The sequence below is a fragment of the Gallinula chloropus genome (genome assembly GCF_964237585.1).
Source record: "Gallinula chloropus genome assembly, chromosome: 5".
NCBI lineage: Eukaryota > Metazoa > Chordata > Aves > Gruiformes > Rallidae > Gallinula > Gallinula chloropus.
Genome location: NC_140090.1, coordinates 20200068 through 20220215, shown reverse-complemented (window position 1 = coordinate 20220215; position 20148 = coordinate 20200068). Strand labels below are relative to the sequence as shown.

The 20148-nt window shown below is 33.6% G+C and overlaps 1 protein-coding gene across 1 annotated transcript in view; it reads left to right on the top strand.

The window, feature by feature from the left end:
• Positions 1 to 20148, top strand: part of LOC311192040 (sodium channel protein type 1 subunit alpha-like) — a gene marked incomplete at both ends in the record, with an annotated part of 61402 nt that overhangs the window by 31312 nt on the left and 9942 nt on the right. The window contains 5 exon segments of the mRNA XM_084264443.1: positions 1490 to 1607; positions 2103 to 2257; positions 4563 to 4736; positions 6217 to 6339; positions 19377 to 19658. Coding sequence (XP_084120569.1) covers positions 1490 to 1607; positions 2103 to 2257; positions 4563 to 4736; positions 6217 to 6339; positions 19377 to 19658 — 852 coding nt within the window.

Sequence of the window (20148 nt, the reverse complement as noted above, 5' to 3'; positions counted from 1 at the left end):
TTACATAGTTTTCTATGGAAAATCCATCCAGCAGTGCTGTTTTGGATTTCAGTCCAACTCCTTATTTGATCTTGACTGTTAGTATAAAAGAAGAATGTTAGTAGAAAAGAAATTATAAACCCAAAACAGCAGAGCCTCTGAATTAGCAGAGGTTTTGATGAGAGCCCACTTAGAAAAGGCTGTGTGGATTCTCTGCTTCTCAGGCCAGAGGGTACTCACAGGGAAGATCTAAGTGACTTCAGACCATATTGAGTTTTTCAGCACCATTCCTAGTGTTTTACAGTGCTGGATAAGCTCTAAAAGTAGGGGGCTTCTGGAGGGAGTGGAGAGAGGGGGAGATGATGTTTGGTTGTTCTGTTGTTTTTTGGTTTGGTTTTTGGTTTGGTTTAGTTTTCACCTGAGTACTCTTTTCTGCGTTAGCAAAGTAGCAAATGTATTGTATTAAAATTATAAATAGCACTGTTAATTTCAAAGAGCTTAATTCTAGTGTGCAAAAAGTAGCTGACAATATTATTACAAAAAATCTGCTGCTTAGAAGAAAGCAGAGAAATAAAATAAAATGGTGGGGTTTTTTCCAAAAATGAAAAAGCTTTGGAAAATTATTTTCAAAATTATTTTGAAATTTGGTAAATCACACTGCAAGAGATTATTTATGAATATTAGCTTATTAGAAGGATACATACTAACCCAAACCAAAAATATTTTGTTAAAATATCAGAGAGGTGACTCTGTAATGTGATTTGGAAAAAAGCTGTAGAAATTTGTTCTTGTGAAAACTATTGACCCATTTTCCTGATAAAGTTGCAACATGACACCAACCAATTAGACTGCAACCAGGTCCCAGATGCATGTTACAAAGCTTTGAGAATTTTTAGGATAGGATTAAGTGCATTGTTTTTCTAAAATTTTGGTTCAACCTTCCACTCCTCTCTTAATATTCATCATGTTATTGAAAATTTGACTAGGTTATTAAAAACAATCTGATGTTTTATGGGCCATCTACCTCAGCCCTATTGTAGGCAGCTTCTGCTTCACTCTGAACTAGACTTTCAGTAATTTTAATCAGAACTTGCTGACCTCTAAAGTATAACCTTTTCTGCTGATCAGGGCTTTTTCTCCCTCATTCTTCAAAGCTCCCTCCTCATTTATACAGCTATATTTAAGTTCTTGCCAGATTTTCAGTAGATAGTACAGATTTCTGCACATACATTTAAGCATCAAGAGATAATTGCCACTTATGGCTACTTGTGGTCATAAATCTTTGCAGGTTTAACATCATCATTCATATATTTCAGTTTAAAGCATAATTTTATTAAAACCTAATCTGTCACTGGCACACCTAGTTAATGGATCCATTCAATGCAAAAGGAAAAACAATGGTTGTACAAATTTTACAGAAATTTATCAGCAACTAATATTTACCTTAAAATATTTATAGTGCATTTTTGATGTATTTGTGGTGATTCGTTGTTTCTTTTTTCCTCCACAGAAGTTAAATTCATCTAGTTCATCTGAAGGTAGCACAGTTGATATTGGACTTCCTGCTGAAGAGCAACCAGAAGCTGAACCTGAAGAAGCTCAGGAGCCAGAGGCCTGCTTCACAGAAGGTGTTTGCAACAAAAATATGAATAGTGCTTATTAATTAAATTTTGAATAATTATCTATTGAAATGAAATATTAATATTTATTCATTTAATTGCTCTTTTGTTAGTGGTTACATAATGATTATTAATGGTAGTACTTTTAGACTATAATTTACCACATGGATACTGATACCACAATTATACTATGATAAACTATAAACTAGATAAACAATTGAGTACATTTCTATTATAATTTATACTATATTAACAATTAAGAAAACTTTTTATCAAAACTTCATCATTATTTTTAAAATAAAAAAATATATTACTGGATCTTTTGTTTTAATACAAAATACTTTTTTTTTACTTTACTTACAGTCTTCTAGATAATAAAATAGCATGCTATTTTCATAGCACTCTTCTGGAAATGTTGCATTTTATCATTAATTAATTTTATAAAAATTCAGTTCAACAAAATATCTTCTTTTCCCCCCACTCAATATATACACTGTTGTAAAGGCTGTGTACGAAGGTTCAAGTGCTGTCAAGTAAGTATAGAAGAAGGAAGAGGAAAGCAATGGTGGAACCTTAGAAAAACCTGCTTCAAGATTGTCGAACACAACTGGTTTGAGACATTCATTGTCTTCATGATTCTGCTCAGTAGTGGAGCTCTGGTAAGTAAAACATGAACAGTGTCGCAATGTTGTCAGAAACCTTTATAGAAGTTGGCTCTTCAAGCATTGTAACTGTAGTGGCATAAACAGCTCCTAACACCTTGCAAGAGCCAGAGCTGGCTTAACAGTTTTTTGAATGTTATGTGCCAGGACAGCAAGAAAGATTGACTGTGTATTTGTAATTATTCCCTTCTAAGAATTGGAATTTATTATTTACACTTCTAATTCAGCTTCTACTGACTTATACTTATGTAGACTAAACAGATACCTGTAAAAAACATGCATTTGCTTTAACAAGTATGGCAGAATAAAAAGAAGCCAACCACAATCAAAATCTATAACAACACAAGAAAAACACCTCAACATACCAATAATATATTATTTTGCAAATAGAAATTACAACAAAGAATAAAGAAACTGTTAAATAAAGGTGAGCCTGGGTACATACTGATCTGAATTTTCTAAGGCAAGTTACTTGCCTTGAGATCACGTAGAGTGTGTCTAGCATCAACACTGGTAGATGCAATTACCCTTTGGTAAATTATTTAAATTCCAAAATGGCACTGCAAAATTGTATTATAAATTCTTTAGGCCACTCCCAACAATTTAAAATACCATTAATGGTCAGCATTTTATGATTTTGCCTATCATTAGTTTCAATTAAGTTTTTAAAAATCATGCTATTTTTCTTAGGTCTAATATCAACACAACTATCAAACGGGCAACTTTTACTAAGTATCTTGTGACACCTTCCCTGTCATTTAAAACCCACAAAAGAACAAATGTAGACTCATATGTACATTGTTGAATTTTGGTTCATGCTACCAAGTGGAGAAAAGCTTTAGTGACAAGAATTTAAATGAGAAAGAGAGGTGATAAAGGTGATGTTCCATCATTGTATTTAGAGGAAGTTTGGGATGATAGCCCACAGTGATAGCATCACACGCTTGTGCACCTGAGGTGTGTCTCATCCACAGAACATTTATTTTCTGGAAATGCTTCAGAGACCAGGGATTAGCCCAACTCTGGAGATGTGACACCCATTTCTGGACATGTGAGAACCTGATCTGCCTTCAACTTCCTCTGTGATAATAAAAAGGTCTCTTTGGACCTGCCAATGCGTATCCCAATGCTGACCCCAAGGCCATGCTCCAGATCAGTCTAGCTGTCATTACTGCCAGTAAATCATGACATGCTGCAGGGTGCTTAAAGCTGCTGAGTGCTGCTGGCTTAGTCTCTGGCTTGTTCCCATCTATAAGGTTATGATATGTGTTGGCTCTTCCCAGATTTGTGAGATAAAGTTGTTAGTAATTATATGAATATCAGGTACCATAGTGACTGATCTAAGCATACAAAATTACTGACACACAGATGTTAATTGAATGATTGCTAAATACTAACTATTTGAACTGACAGATGTAAAGTGATTCAAAAGCAGGCAGGGTAAAAAGGAATGTTAGTATCAATAAATATCCAAATCTTTGCAAGCTAGCAGATCATTCCAGTTGTTTCAGTCCAATAAAATCAATTGTTCTCTATAAGAAATAATAGCATCATTAAAATTTAAAAGCACTTTAAGTGAAAATTTCTTGGAGAACAGGAAGACTTTCTGAAGTTACGTGGTTTTTTCAAATGTCTAAAAGTGAAAACACACAAAAAGTGTAAATAACATTGCAAGGTTCTCAGAAATTTCATATGTATCATGAAAAGTGGTTGACACAGTAAAGCAGGTATTTTATTTAGATAAGTTTTTTTTTTTTTAAGAAAGGAAGAACTTCTTTTCATGATTTATTAGTTAAAATTTTCAAAAATGAACACGACTTGGAAACAAAATTTCAGTTTGTTGTCACTGTCCTGAAAATTATACAGCTATGTCCTTGGATTTTGAAAATGGATCTGCCTACATAAAAGCAAATGATCTCACTAGAATTCAATTCAGACACAATACTCTGCAGAATCAATGCTATTTGTGAGTACTGAGAATGATCTGACAAGAATAATTCACCATCAGAGAGATAGAGGGATAGATGGAGTGGTTGCTGTGTAGTAACAGCTTTTTCTCCTGTGAGCTGGGAAGTATAGTTCCATAAAGGAAAAACAGGTATATAATGAGTTAGCAGAAAAGGAAGCATTAGAAAAAAAGTGACACTCCCATATCTTTTCTTGCAGAAAGTGACACTCCTGTGGCTTTTCTTGAAGGAAGATTGTTTTCTTTATTGTTGCCTTTGGTTTTTGTATTTAAAACTTGATGTATGTGCAATAACAAAAGGGAATAACAAATATCTTTGAATGCCCTTACTCGCAGGCTTTTGAGGACATATATATTGAACAGCGTAAAACTATCAAGACCATGCTGGAATATGCTGACAAGGTCTTCACTTACATCTTCATTCTGGAAATGCTACTGAAGTGGGTAGCCTATGGTTATCAAACATACTTTACTAATGCCTGGTGTTGGCTGGACTTCCTGATTGTCGATGTATGTAATGTATTTCCTAGGTGTTACTTTTATATTGATTTTATCTGTTATTTTTTTAATTACTTGCTCTACAACCATATCTATATATGCCAACTAGTTTACTTTTCAAATATAGAAAATACTCATAGAAAGTATCCTCTCTTTGGAAAACACTTTAGTTCTTTAGTATCTAAATTATTCTCAAAATGTTTGTTATAGGTGCTACTTATTACCTAAGTAGCACCTATAACAAAGCAGCTTGAAAAAGCTTGCAAGCAGAAGTATGTGCTTTTTTTCTAAACTAATTTTCACTAATATTTGGCATTATTTAAATCATAATATCCCAAACAGCCATTTGTGAATGTGAAAATTTGAAGGTGTAACACATCTTCAAGTGTTTGAATAAGCTCATGATTAAATGCTGGATTTACACACCTGGATATCTACTTTAATTCAGTTTTAGGTTATGGCAGCTTGAAAGCTTGAAAGTTTTCAGTAGTATGATGAATGTCCTGAAGAAAAAAATCAGATTTCAGGAGAACCTAGTTTTGTGGCTTCCCTAGAGCTCAGAATTGAGAAGTACAGAAAAACTATGAACTTTTAAAAGCTAAGGATTTCGCATATAATTCTTGTTCCTCAGTGTAGTTGATAAGTAGCACTGTCCTAGAATTCTCTTTACCTGATGCATTGTTCTTTTAAAAAAGTACACAAGACCATTATGCTTTTTTCTCCCTCAAGAAACAGTTAAGAAATTAGAACAGTGGAATGAAAGAGCATTTAGTAGAAATGGGAAGAAAACAGAAGTTGTTATTTTGGACAGGAGCCATAGCAAATGTAGAGAACATGGTATTTCTCACTGAGGTAATGTGGGACACACAATATATAAAGTTCTGTGAAGTTCTGCTGTTCACAGACCTGTTCTTACAAGGTATTTAAGAAACAGCATAATCCATGTTAATGTCAGCCTGTAGAACACATTGATTCAGCAGTTAGACAAAAGGATTAATGTAACTGATTATAGAAAAATTAATACTTTCTACCAATTTCCAGAGGAGTAATGTTGTCCTGTGACCCATCTCTTAAATTAAAACAAGCTTCAATCTTTTCCCTTTCAGTTTTGGGCAATCAAATGGGCATTATCAACTGCAATTACTGATCCCCAAAAAAAGAAAAAGGGAAAGCAATACCTGAATTGGTAAAAAGAAGATATTAATTTTGTTTAAATTTTTGGGTGATTTGAAATGTCCTCAAATCACAAGCAAAATATGAAATTCAGAAATATGACTATTTTCAGCTATTGTTACCTTACAATTTTTGTTTGTTTATTTACTTATCCTACTCTTCTTTCACATTACCTTTTTTTTTTTTATTTAAAAGAATTCCCATTCCTGAAGAAAGTGGTCCAAAATTAGATTCTTCTAAAGAAGTTTATGTCTCACATCTATGGTATGTAAATTTGTATGTACAATATAATAATTTTTACTTTCCTGTTTTCATATAGGTCTCTTTGGTTAGCTTAACAGCAAATGCATTGGGTTACTCTGAACTTGGTGCCATTAAGTCCCTTAGGACACTAAGAGCTTTGAGACCTCTAAGAGCTTTGTCACGATTTGAAGGCATGAGGGTAAGACAACATGAAAGAATCTGAAACTATGCATGCATAGAAAGAATCCATGCATGCAGAATAAGGAATGACAAGTCCATGCAGAAAGGCTGCACTATCTTTATACCTATTGCAAATCTTTTACTAACAGATAAGCAAAAAGCTTCATCGATTCACCTAAACCCATATGCAGTATCACATAGAAGATATGTTCATTAAGGATACTTTACTTTCTAGCCAATCTCAGGAGTTTTCCATATAAGGCTTTAAAATTACCAGCTATGAAGTCTCCTAACAGACTCATAATAATGAATAAAATATAAAAAGTTTTTATTCTATTTTAATTATCACAATATTTATACAGAAATCTGAATTAGCATAAATTAATAAAGCTGTTTTTATTTCCAGTTTAAATCCTTCCTTTTTCTTCATATTTGTTAAACCACCTTTGGTCTAACACCACCGAATTTTACTAGACAGTATTGCAGATATATTCATATCCACTCGTGGTTTAGATCTATTTCTGAGTTTGGCTGACTAAAACCAAGTTACTTGATTTTTCTATGAAATTATTCTTTTTGCAAGGTAAATGCTTTTCTTATTTTAACAAATCTCTATTCAATACAATGTCTGTAAGGTTATTTCTTATTTATTCTGAGTAATTTAGAGGCCCTGCTTACTATTCATTTCACTCAAGAAAGCATTTTAACTTATTTTTGCATTTGTTTATACCTTCTGTTCCTTAAAGCCACTGAATACAAACTAACTCTATATGCATGTCATTGAAATATGTTTTAAGAGAATGCTTTTTGCTATTTTATGAAAACATAAGAGGAAACAGTGGACAAATGAATTTCAAATCAATTACAAACAAGTGGAATAGCCTGGAATATACTGTCTGAACAGCCTTTAGATACAAATCTAAGCTTAATCAGGTCAAATTGAGGCCTACAATTCTGCGTGTTAAATTATATTCATCAGGCAAGCCATCTCTACTTCAGAATGCATCAGAAAAAAATATTGCTAACCAATGATTACTAGATTAATAAATTTCAGTTTCATATAGCAAATTGACTTTTAACAATTTTCTCATCATTTGAAATTCATGAATTGATTAATATTCAGTGAAGAGCTGGTCAAGTACTACAGAATGTATGAATTTTTACTTCAGTTTGGAATGACTATTTGATTTAGCTATTTTCTCTTTGTATTTTGTTCTACTTACTGTTCATGAACATTCAGATAAATGTGGTTTTGTGGAGAGAAATGTTGGGAAATTGTTGTCAGCTTCACTTCTATAGTAATGTTCTGGTCAGCTGCAGGAGGACTGGGAGACCAGTACAGTAGTTACACAGGGGCAAGAAATGCAGCTCTTTAGATGACATTGAAAAAACCCCAGATCATTTCTAGAAAGATAATGTCAAAAATGAACGCTAAATATTTTATTCCATTTTCCTGTATCCTTACATGATTGTCTTGATAAATTTTCCACTTAAAAGATTCAGGATATTCGTACTCAAAGAAATGTACCTGTTATTTGAAATATCACTGCTTTCCCTTATTTCTCACTGAATAACTACAAAACTATGCCAGAAGCCAAATCATATGATAGAATTTCAGATATACAACATGAATAATTCATGAGCAACTTACTGTGTAGGAATCACAGGCAAGCCTGGAAAAGTAAAAAAAGTTTTCAGATCTGTCCTCCGATATTAATGACCATCAAGGAAGTACCTGATCCCAGTCACTTAGCAAATTTGACTGGCCAGTGTCATAGGCCTTAATCTTTACTATTAGTTACATGCATTTCTGAAAATGGTTATTCTAAAGGACTTTGCAAGTATTCACAACAGCTCATTGACAGATAGGAGCATTAGGTTATGAATGACTCACGAACAGTAAAAAAACCTCAAATAACAAATAATTGACCAGCTCATCATAAGACTATAGCCAAATTAGTCTTCTCAGAAACCAAGTTCATTTCATTAAAAAAAGCCCAGATTCTTTTATCTGCCAACAGAAAGTAAAAATAAAACAACCCTCTGTTTTCTTAAATTGCTTATACCTACACTGAGCTGTGACAAAACAAGCTGACTTTTTATTCAGCATTTATTTATAATCTTAATGTTTACTCCTATGATCAAAACAGCACAAAATTTGTCTTGAAAATCTAAGAGAATGTATGTATTCCACAAGTGTCCCTATATGTAAAAAGTTCTGCTTCATTTTGTAAAACAATCTACTAAGTTGTCAGGTAATATAAATCAATCTTTTTATTTTAATGAATTTACCTTTCTGATGAATTGGAAGAATACAGTATTTTACATCATATGTAGTACTGATAACTTTTCTGTTATCCCTAAATATGAAACATCACTTTTTAAGATATATTCTTACAGGTATACAGTTATACTCTGTAGTTATAATTTAATTTTGTAATTATGTTGTTTCATAAATGGAATTAATTCTCTTTCCAAAGTAAAGATGCATGAATCACTTGCACCAAAATAGTGTACAAATGGTCCATAGCCTGTGCTTGCCTTGAGCACAGAAGTGAATTTTGCCATATAGGTATTTAAAATATCTGCTAGTATATTGAATTCTAAGTTTTAATACTTTCTAAAGTGATTCTCAAAACCAACTCCACCCAGATGCTGGAAGGCAAAGTAAAGAATTGCTTTAATTTAATTTAAATTTCTGTCTTAGGGTTTATATTCTCATCTCAATTAATGTACATACTGAGCAGAAGTATCTGCAATCTGAGATTTGAATATACCCATTGCTTTTTGTTTAGCTTTTTAGTACTTGCAATATAATGCTTTTGCGCTAGTTCTGAATTGGTATGCTACTTGTAAATGTAGAATACTGAGTATACATTGCTTTGCTGAGTTCGAGAATTAAGTGACAATAGAGCATGCATTTGTGTCTAATTTCACAAAATAAAGCATGTCATGCCGTGCTTGGTTTATTTATTAGAGAAATAGTAGAAGGCAGCAAACTATCTGAAATCCACTTGCACTTTCAGTTTTGCATGCCTTATGCATATTTCTGGCTGATGGCTTTAAACATTTACTGTATTTCAAATTTCCAGTCCAATTTCATAACTTATAAAACTAAATCAGAGTATTTGATGTCTTAAATATCCTCTAAAATTCAATGGCTATTCCTTAGATTCCCTTACCAGGAAAGCGTTAATGAGGCATTTTCAAGAGTACTCCAAACTTCATTAGTAGGAAAGAAACATTTCTCATATGATTGAGTTATAAAACATAACATCAAGTGTCTGTCATTACAGATTCACAACTAATAACAGGTTATATATTTCTATTTCATATAGGATAATCTTTCTTCAGCTTGGATAGGGTGGATCACTGGTTCCTCCCCCTTATCTGTATTGTGGGTACAGTATTTCCCCCTTTTCTACCCTTACAGTGTGACTAATCACTATGTTGTGTATTTAGGGCTAGAAGGAGAGATAATCTAATTTGAGAAACCCAGTAGCAGCAAGAATAGATTAAATATATTCACCTTACCCCACCTTCTTAATTACCTTAAATCTTTGGAAGTAATACTTTCAAAATTCTGATGATACAGAAATACATTAAAAACTTTTGAGAAAAGCAGTATTTAGAGTTATCTGAGTTCTTTTTGCAGGAGAAGAGTATGTCAGCTATTTTTTTAACTGAGATAAAAAATTACTTTTTTAAAAAATGGCTTTTACATGGTTTTGGAAAAATATTTACTTTACTCTGTTACTCAATTTATAGCTACATATATTAAAAAATGCCACATAGAAAGTTTTGAACATAGCTTGTAATACATTAAGCACACACTAAAACACTATGGTCTGAATTGTCGCAACTGTAGATATTTATATAATTACAGTTCCAGTTTTTGTATAATTCTAAAAGCTCTATATGTTGCTTTAAGTAAATGGCTCCAGGTATATATAGATAACACCAGAATTCATATAACAGATATATAATGCTTTCTCAGAATCTGAATTCTTTCTTTTTTGGCCTGTTTTGGAAACTATTTTTTGTGATTCTTATGAAATGCCAGTAACGTTATTATTTTTGTAGTATCTTTCTTGTAATTTAGAAATTTCCTGCAGGAGTGATATAAAACCTTTGCATTCACTATCAGATCCTTAGATCCTTAGAAATAGTTCTTAGACTACAACCCTTGCAAGAACCAGCTGTAGGAGGGTATCATAAGGGCAGGGGGTTTTATAGCTTCAGCATAAATGATCTATCAACATAAACAACATTCACTGGAAATTTAGTAACTTATCTCACTGATAAGAATTATATATTCACCCTCAAAAAATTAATTCACTATTGTCTGCAAGTTTCCCTTAAATATAAAAGAATTTCTTTTGTTGATCAAAAGACTATGCAATTTGAAGGATTTTTTGAGGAGTGTGATCTTATTCATCACCGAGTTTTACACAAAGTCTATTAGAAGTGTTCAGAGTTTTGAAAGACAAATAAAAAATGTACAGGCTTCAGTGTAAGAAGACTCTCTGTATCTCTGTTCATAAATCAGACTGGAAATACCTCGTTATTTTGAGATTTTTATTAGAGTCGCAGTAGCAGAATTAGAATATAACTTCTGAAGGAATTTCTTATATAAGTGTAAGCTTTATGATTTTTGTCCAGATTTGTGTTTGCTATATCTTGAAGGAAGTCCTTACTTTTAGGAACAAAATTTAATGCAATTTGCATGAGATACATTAAAGACTTTACCTTTTAATTAAAAATGTTAAAGAATACATAAAGGTCAATTGCATTTCATTTATGCAGTAGGAAGAACAAAAAGTGGGGTTTTCTTACTGCATCTGGTGAAATTCAAAGCTTATATTCCCACATCAAATAATTACTCTGTTTTCATGCTCTTGCATATTTACAAAATTTACCAGCTCTTCCCAAAAAAATACAGCCATATGATTTATTTCTTGGCAGACAATTATTGTAGTTCATCATATAGAATGTCAAATTATATCTTTCCTTCTATGTTGTCTTCAGAAGTATTCTGTCGTATACTTGGTTTCTGGTGAGAACCAGAATCAAAGCTGCTCCAGGAACTCCAGTATTTTGTTAAATCCAACTATGTAGCTTGCTTTCAATAGACAATTACATGAAAAAGAAATGCTTCTGTTGCTACTTGAAGAAACTTACACTTTTACTTAGATAAGCTAGGACAGAACTGCATAATCATTGAATTGAGACGGAACCTCCTGAGATCTACTTGAACCTCAGGAGATCTTCTAGTCCAACCTCCCTGCTAACAGTTCTAGCATTCCAAGATGTAAACTCACTGCCCAATAGCATGACATTTTTCCAACACAAGGTGTTTTAAAACCTGTTTGTGCATTACGTGTTTGAGGAAGTATTTGGAATTTTTGAAGATAAAATTCACTACCAGAAGCATTCTTCAGCCAGCTGCATTTATGTAGTAACAACTACAGAAAAGCAAAAAACTGCAATTAACTTGTTCAGTGATTTTCTTTTCCTCTGAGATCTTCTATCACGTGCTTCAACTTTATTTGTTAATTACTTTTAAGATTGAGATTTACTTGTACCTCCTTGTCAGATCTCCGATTCATTCCATCTGCTGGTCTTTTCTTTGCGTACTCTCAGTTAAATCCAAAATTTTCTTACAATTGTTGCTTTGACTGGCAGTTTTCCAATAATGTTCACCCTACATTACCAATAGAGTCTTCATTTTACTCAAAAAATTGAAAATCTTGTCCTAAATCTTGTCATAAATACTGAAATTTTTTCAATTGTTTCACACATGAAATGCTTCTTACACCAGTTCTCACCCTGACAAAATGCATTCATTTCTTTCATGAAAAAAATTTTATTCTTTTTTAAAATTTAAGTAATATTCTAGTCTCACTATCATAATAATTTCCTTTTTCATACTTTCTATTTGCTAATTTGTAGTGATCCTGAATTAATGGTAAACATTTTGTTAAAATAAGATTTCAATTTTATTTTTTCCTTTGCTTCTAACTTTCTAAATATTTTTCTAAATGTTAATTATTCTGAGTTTACATGATTGTAGGTCATGTAGTTAAGAATAAATTATATGCATGTAAATAGCATTAAGGCAAACTGTAGCAAAGGTGGCAATATTCTAGCTCTTTTACTATGCACTTCTTAAACACAAGATCAGTAAGATACCTCTAACTGTGATTAAGGACAGAGGAAAAACAAAGTTGAAGTCTTCTCAGATGTGCACAGTGATAAGAAGTGACAGACACAAGTTGGGTTATTGGGAATTTTTATTTGATATAAGGAGTGTTGTAGGGTTTGGTTTTGAGGTTTGGGGTTTTTTTGTGTAGTGGATTTGATTTGTGTTTAATTTTGTTTGGCTTTGGATTTGCTTTTACAGTGAGGTAAATACTGGAAGAGTGGAATGTAATTGGTGGATTATAGATCACACATTCATATAATCATGGTGCACCACCCTGATTTCTGTTTGTGGGACAAAGTTATGAATTCATGTTTAGAGTGAAAAGGATTATGGAATTTTGATTTTTATATGGTAGATATTAGGTGTAAAAAGTGAAAAAAAGATGTATTCTTGTGCATGCATACGTATACTTTTGTATAAATCACCCAGTTTGGAGCAAAATATAATTCACTGTTTCACAAACTCAAACCCATCTCCTATCCAGCCAAAAGCCTCTGCCTGTGAGAAAGAATTAGGCCTATATTGTTAGAGATAGTTTACACATCATGGATCATTATCTCAATGGTGTCTGTCACAAAATGCTCTGATGATGAAAATGAACTTAAATAGTTATCATTGACTGGACACATTCCAACTGAATTACTTTAAGGATTTCACAGTTTAATCTGAATTATTTAAACATTTAAGCTCACCTTCACCCTTGTTAATGTTTGCACAAACCTGGATAGTAGCAATTTTCATCACTGCACTGATGGGTGATCATATAATTGACAAAAATTGACAAAATTTGCATTTGCTGAGATTTCTTTCCTGTTGATTTTGTTTGTTGTTTAAGACTTTATCAGCACTGACTACCCTGCAGGTCCACGCATTTCCTTTTTTTACCTGACAAACCAAATGAGAAAGTTGAAGGAATTGCACATTTCTTAAGGTACTTATATTCTAGAAATCTAATGCTGTATTTTACATCATACTGCAAATCTACAAGGTTCCAGATTATGTACACAATTTTAGTAGTGAAATGCCAGAAACTACCATCTCATAAACTCAAAGCCACCTATGATCCCCAAAGTGTGAAGAGCTTACTAAAAGATACTCTTCAAGAATTTCCCCATTCTTCAAGATACATTATGAGATTAACTTCATCCTTGGGGACTGAGTCATCCAAGTTTTGTTTTGGGTACTTTAAATACTTCTTGGGAACCTTTTGCTGTATACTACCTACCTGCACAGCTTTAATTCCTTTCAAAAGGGTTTGTTAATAGGGCAATTGATATTTTGGATTTGGTTTTGCCATGCAATAAGGAAAACCTAAAAAGGAGGTGGGGTTTGTTGGTTGATTTTTTTTTCTTTTAATTTCTTTGATATATGGGTCTTTGATCCTATCACATGTACATAAAAGAGCAGAATAGGTGCATATGTCTCTCATATTTGGTTTGCATAAAAAATATAAAATTGATTACATGTTACCTTATGAGCACCTGCCTATTTCTGTAAGCAGCACTATTAGTTGTATATTAAGAAGTTCCTATTATATATTTTTGACTTTTCTGATAGGAACATCTCCCCATTCTTTGTGATGGATAAACTAGAAAATGATAGAGGATCCAGTGATAGTAGAAAAGCTATTAGTTAAAAGTACATGTAGAACCATACATTGGATTGAAGCTGCTGAACAGCTGACCTCAGTCTGTTGGTGCTTGGCCTCTTTAAGGTCCAGTGGTATGCTTATGCTGCCATAATAGAAATAAATTAGCTAATATACTGGTTTTCTTAGTTACTGATTCATGACTGCAAAGAGCAAGGGATGATTATTCTCAAGACAGATTCCTTGCCTTGGACTATCAGATACTGATAGTCTTTTGACTTGGGTATGGGCTTTCTTCATTATACTCTTTTGATCCCCTGACTGGCAAAGTTATTGTATTCCTTATATCTTTTCTTCCCTTGCCTCAACTCCTCCACAGTTTATTGGTTTTTATGTGATATCTACCACCTGGTCAAGTCAGTGTGGTTTCAGCATCTTTTAGCTTTCCTTGAGAAATCCTCAAAGTTCTTCACTATGAGAACACACTAAACTCAGATCATGTTATGTCACCCGAGTCTCCATTCCTGTCCACTCATGGCATACCTACCTGCTCATTTCATCAATCTTGCCTCTGTGGTGGACCAAGAATATAAACCGGTGACTACTTGCTCACATCTTTATCTTTAAGTGCAGATGGTCTGTCTCTGGCAGCTTTGTCTACATCTGGACTTTGGCCAGTTGAGCAGGGAAAATTCATCATCTTATGGCAGATATTCTTGCTTCAGACTTGTTCAAGACAAGGCTTACTCAAATCCTGGCCAACGCAGTGTCAGTATTTCACCTGAGTCAGAAAGGAATTTGCCTGTTTTGCTATAATGTGGTTTATGCTACATGTGCTACAGTCAAACTCCATCTGCATGTTGTTCCCTTTGAACAACTGCCTCTTCAGTCTTTTTACTGCTACGAGAGAGATGAACAAGCACCATCTGAGGTCTAAAACTGTGTGACTATACAGTCACCTAAAGAGAAAGAAACAATTACAGTTTTTTGACATTATTCAAACACAGAATTTGTTCCCCTTCCTTGGAGTTCCTGAAGGCTTTCTTGGGCTTTCCCAGCTATCAAGGAATTGAGTACAGGCAGAATATATCTTATGTTTGTTAGGGCGATCTAGCATGCAGAGAAGGTTTGATTTTATCTATAAAGGACCTTGTGAAGTGAAATATATTTGCTTTCTCGGTTCATGTATGTGAATCTTACATGAGAATATACATAAAAAAAAAAGTAGTAACAGGTAAATCACAAGCCCTTTTGTCATTTTATGTAGGAAGAAGGTTCCAGACATAATCCTGTAATCATCTCAAAGATGGTACTTTCCTCCTCATTTGCACCAGGAACAAAGTTTGGAACTTCTTCACAGAAGCTGCAAAAATTATGTGGGACAAAAAAAAATAAATAGATATCTACTACTGAAGATTGTTCCTGGTTTATTTACAGATTTCAGGATGTCCTGATGCATCCATTTGCAGGAGGTCCTGGAAAGTCTATAGCTGCTGAAATGTCAAGATTATCAAACTGTTTTGCTGTGGGAGCTATGATACATTTATATCTCACTATATGTTTCAGATATGTACCCCACAGCAAGGCTTAACCTCATAAAGCTTCCTTACATTGTATTAATAGAGCAGGATATGCTGGTGTTTTGCACAGCCCTCATTCTGTATATATGCACAGCTCTAGTAGCAAAACTGATTTTCTTTGGTTTCAGTTCTATTTTGCTATCTCATTTGGACAGTTGTCCAAACAAAGACAGAAGCAGTGACAGCAAAAGAACAACTGGATTACTAATTCGCATTGACATGTCATATCAGCCAGAAGATAAGACAGACAACTAGCATTGCAGTCATTCTTTTATCTCACATATATATCTGATGCTGGAAAATAAATGTTATGAAAATGTAAACATGAAAAAATGTGTTTATATATGAAATACTACTTTCTTCTAGAGGAGACATAATTTCCCACAATAATTTTTTTTTTTTTTCCTGGATGGATATCAACTGAGATGTGAAAGAGTCTAGAGACCATTTGTCTTTGTAGGTGGCAGGTGTTGCTTCTCACTTGCATTTATTGCTATTCCACCTACCTGAAGCTATAGGAAGGTGAACAAGCAGACTCACCTTGGGCTTTTGCAGCTTACTCACCGGAGTCAGCCTGACCAACAACATCCCAGCCTTGAGGAAATACATAGGTAATTTCAATAAACAAACAACTCTGCAAATATCTTTTTCCAGTTTATTGGCATTATATTCTGTATGGAGGAGTAACAGAAAATAGAGCCAAAAGACCAGTCCCTTTTAAAATAAAAAATACATTTAGAAACACATACATCTGACCTAGATTTGAATAATGAGCAAAAATAAGAGCTGTAGTTGCCAACGTTCTCTTAAACCCACTACAGACTCTTTTCAACAAGATGGCATTGATAATTTTTATTTTCTAAAGTTTTAATTCATTAAGAAATACTAATTGATCTCTTTTCTGCATTCAGTTCACTTTTCAATTGGTTCTCACTTTTTTCTGTCCATTTGCTGTAACTTATGTGCGTAGGTGTCGTGTGTATGTATGGGTGCTATCTTGGATATATACTATGTAAGCTGATGTCCTGGTTATCCTGATACACTTCAGCTGTTCCCAAAGCAAATGCCAAAAAAAGTAACCGCAAAAAATACTGACAAAGCAATTGCATCTAACTATATGTGTTGAAGAAATTAAAGGTTTCTTCCTAAGGTGGACTATTACAGTCAGCCAAGCATCTGATCAGCATGTAAAAATGCAGGTTTCCACTACAAATACAATAGGACAAAGGCTCAACACTGGTGGGGGAAAAAACCTCAAAAATCAAACAAAAACAAAGCACAAACAGAAAACAACTTCTAAAAGTTTTAATTTTCTTTTCTTCTTTTCTTAAAAAACCTTCCAGGGGGACTGGATAGCTCAAGGGGTTGGTAATAGGATACAGAGCCTTTCATCTCTAGGTCACCAGTTCGCATCCAGGCCAGGTCAGTAGTGACCAAAAATTGTTACCATTTGATGGGGTTTCAGTGACCTATATGAAATAAATTGTTGGAACCGTTGTTGGAACAGCTGCTGGAAGCTGTTCGCTTCCTGTTCAAGAACATGTGCCTGATCTTTTGGCAGTCTTAGTAGCAAGACTGTGTCGCCTGTTCATCTGAAGATGTGAGAAACACTGATGGCCTTTTGTAGAAATCTGTCTACTATTATCCGTAATTGGGAATTGTAACAATTACTGTAGCTGTTTGTGTTCTCTCCCTGTTCTGGATCTGTGCTGTGGTCCAGTGGATCTCAGGACTATTAAAAAGGTACCTGCTACAGGCACTTGATTCATACAAAATAATTCTTTGTGTCAGTACAGGTAACCTTAATTTATTTAAGTTGCTGGACTAACTCTCCATCTTTCTTTCTTGACATCTTTATTTTCAGGTTTTTCACCAAGATTAAACAGAGTAATTCAATCAGTATAACACATCCAGAACATTTTTATGGGTAAAGAAGGAAAAAACAAAAACCAAGAAAAAAAAGGAGGGCAAAAATATGATAAACACTAGCTGGTCTAGAATTTCAAAGCCGCAATAGCATAGTACAGTGTCATAGGTCAGGTCAGACTTGGAATAAATTCCAGAATTTTTATGTAAGCTAAGTAGCAACAGATTCCTTCTCCCCACAGGGCAGTAAAAAGAAACATTTCCCCCACTTCTTTGAAAATGATTTCTTATATTCAGAATATTACTGGGACCTTGTTAGACTTTTGAAATATTTTTGAATGGCTAGCTTATGCATGTATCATCGGGATACTTCACATTTTCTGTAACAGAAAGCTCAAGAAGCAAGCATGCTTCCTTTAAAGTTTGACCAAAGATAGTTAAATTCTAAAAAAACCCATGATTTTGCAGAAGGATAATTATTTACAGAAAGGTCCCATTTCTAATGTCTAGCAATAGAAGAGGCCTTAAAGTGAGAATATGCCCTGAAAATAACATTTCTACCTAAGATGTCTAAACAGGTCCTAATTCCTGGCCATAACATTTGGGAGGAGGAGGGAGTAAAACAACCACCACACTCCGCTTTCAAAGGCCTTGCAAGAGGTTGCGAAATACAGGTAGTAAGACTGAGCAGCTCTGAGCTTGCTCAGAATTATGTTGGTAGTGGGGAGGATCCCTCTATGTTATAGAAAGCAGGGACCGCAGGTCTACTACGACACCTTAATACACCTCAAGTATCCATCCCAATGCTTTCCTGTCTTACTGCAGGGGTTGGATTACTACGAATCAGAGCCCTATATGTTTTATTTTACCTTCTTACAAAAAGTTTTACAAAGAAAAAAAGTAAAATTATATATATATATATATAACTTGTAAATCAGATACTGGATACTTTAGTAGAAATGATTGCTCAGCTATTAGCCAACTAAGTTTGAGACCTCTGACAGACACATGTGATTAATTACTGTATATATCAGAAAAATAAATTTTTTATCTACAGAAGTAATTACTGACATCTTGCCTGCAAGGGGCTGAGAAGGCAACTAGCCAAAAGTAATTTAAAATGCAAAACCAAGACCCCTAAATACATCCTTGATATATGTCCTTTAGATAAACAAGTATTACTGACTTAATACATGAAACAATAAGACTGGAGCTTGAAATAAATTATGTTGATTCAAGTAGACACATATTGCAAAACTGTCTTGCTTTTCTATACAAAGAAATTAATCTTTGTTATACTCTTGCATGGAACAATAAGGCAATAGAGATATGTATTTAATTCCTGCATACTCCTTTTAATGTAGAGCTTAGTTTCTAGATTCATGGCATTTGTGTTTTCAGCTTAAATTTCAAACCTATGTTGATTAATTCTACAGGTTGTCATTTTTCTTTAAACATTTTAAAGCTATAATTTGATGCATTTTTAGAATTTTATTATGTCTGTATTTATATTTAATGCATTTGTCTTTTTTATATAGAGCACATCAGTGTCAGGTTTCATTTTACTACCACCAGGCCTTCTCTTTTGTTTTTCTTTCAAATATTTTAATTTTCTCACTTATTTTCCTTTCACTATGTGTACCAATGTTAAGTATTTAAAAGAACAGTGCTATGCTACAGTTATCAATATACTGCTACACTTATAGCATTAGTTTCTGAGCAAGCATCTATTAAGCATTGGTAAAACACTGTACCAAACTTTATTGCTGTAAATATTCTTACACTCTTTTCTTTTTCCCCCTGTATTTGTGTACTAGGTGGTTGTGAATGCCCTTTTAGGAGCAATTCCATCCATCATGAACGTGCTTCTCGTTTGTCTTATATTCTGGCTAATTTTCAGCATCATGGGAGTAAATCTGTTTGCTGGGAAGTTCTACTACTGTGTTAACACCACAACTGATGAAAGGTTTGAAGTCGACCAAATCAACAATTTTAGTCAGTGCGAGGAACTCATAAAAAACAATCAAAGTGCCCGATGGAAAAACGTGAAAGTAAACTTTGATAATGTAGGATTTGGGTATCTTTCTTTACTCCAAGTAGTAAGTGATCATTCTTTATATACCTCTTACTGTTTATATGTAATAGTGAAAAGCAATTCTAGCAACAAAGACAGAAAACATATTTACCTGATGATTTTTATCTGTGACTTAGTAATACTGTTATTCTGATAATAACTCTTTTCATAGTAAGCAGCAAGTAGAACCTACTAAAATAAGTGAAGAGTTTTTAGGACATCTGACAGGACAAGTGCTATTCTCAAATATGTATTGACAGATCTCTCAGTGCTCCATCCTCTTCTAACCTTAGTTTCTAGATGTACCTAAGAATAGTATTCAGCTATCTGAATACTTTAAATTTTCCTGTTGCTGAGAAAAAACCTCTGCATTGGTGTGATTAAGTCACAGAGAAGAATTCCAGGTAGAAAATTGAGTCTTAGTGATGTGGCTGCCACCAATGCAGACTTATGTGATCTAAGAATTATTTTCTCATACAGAAGAGAAATAGAAAAGCATCATTCAATTCCTTAAT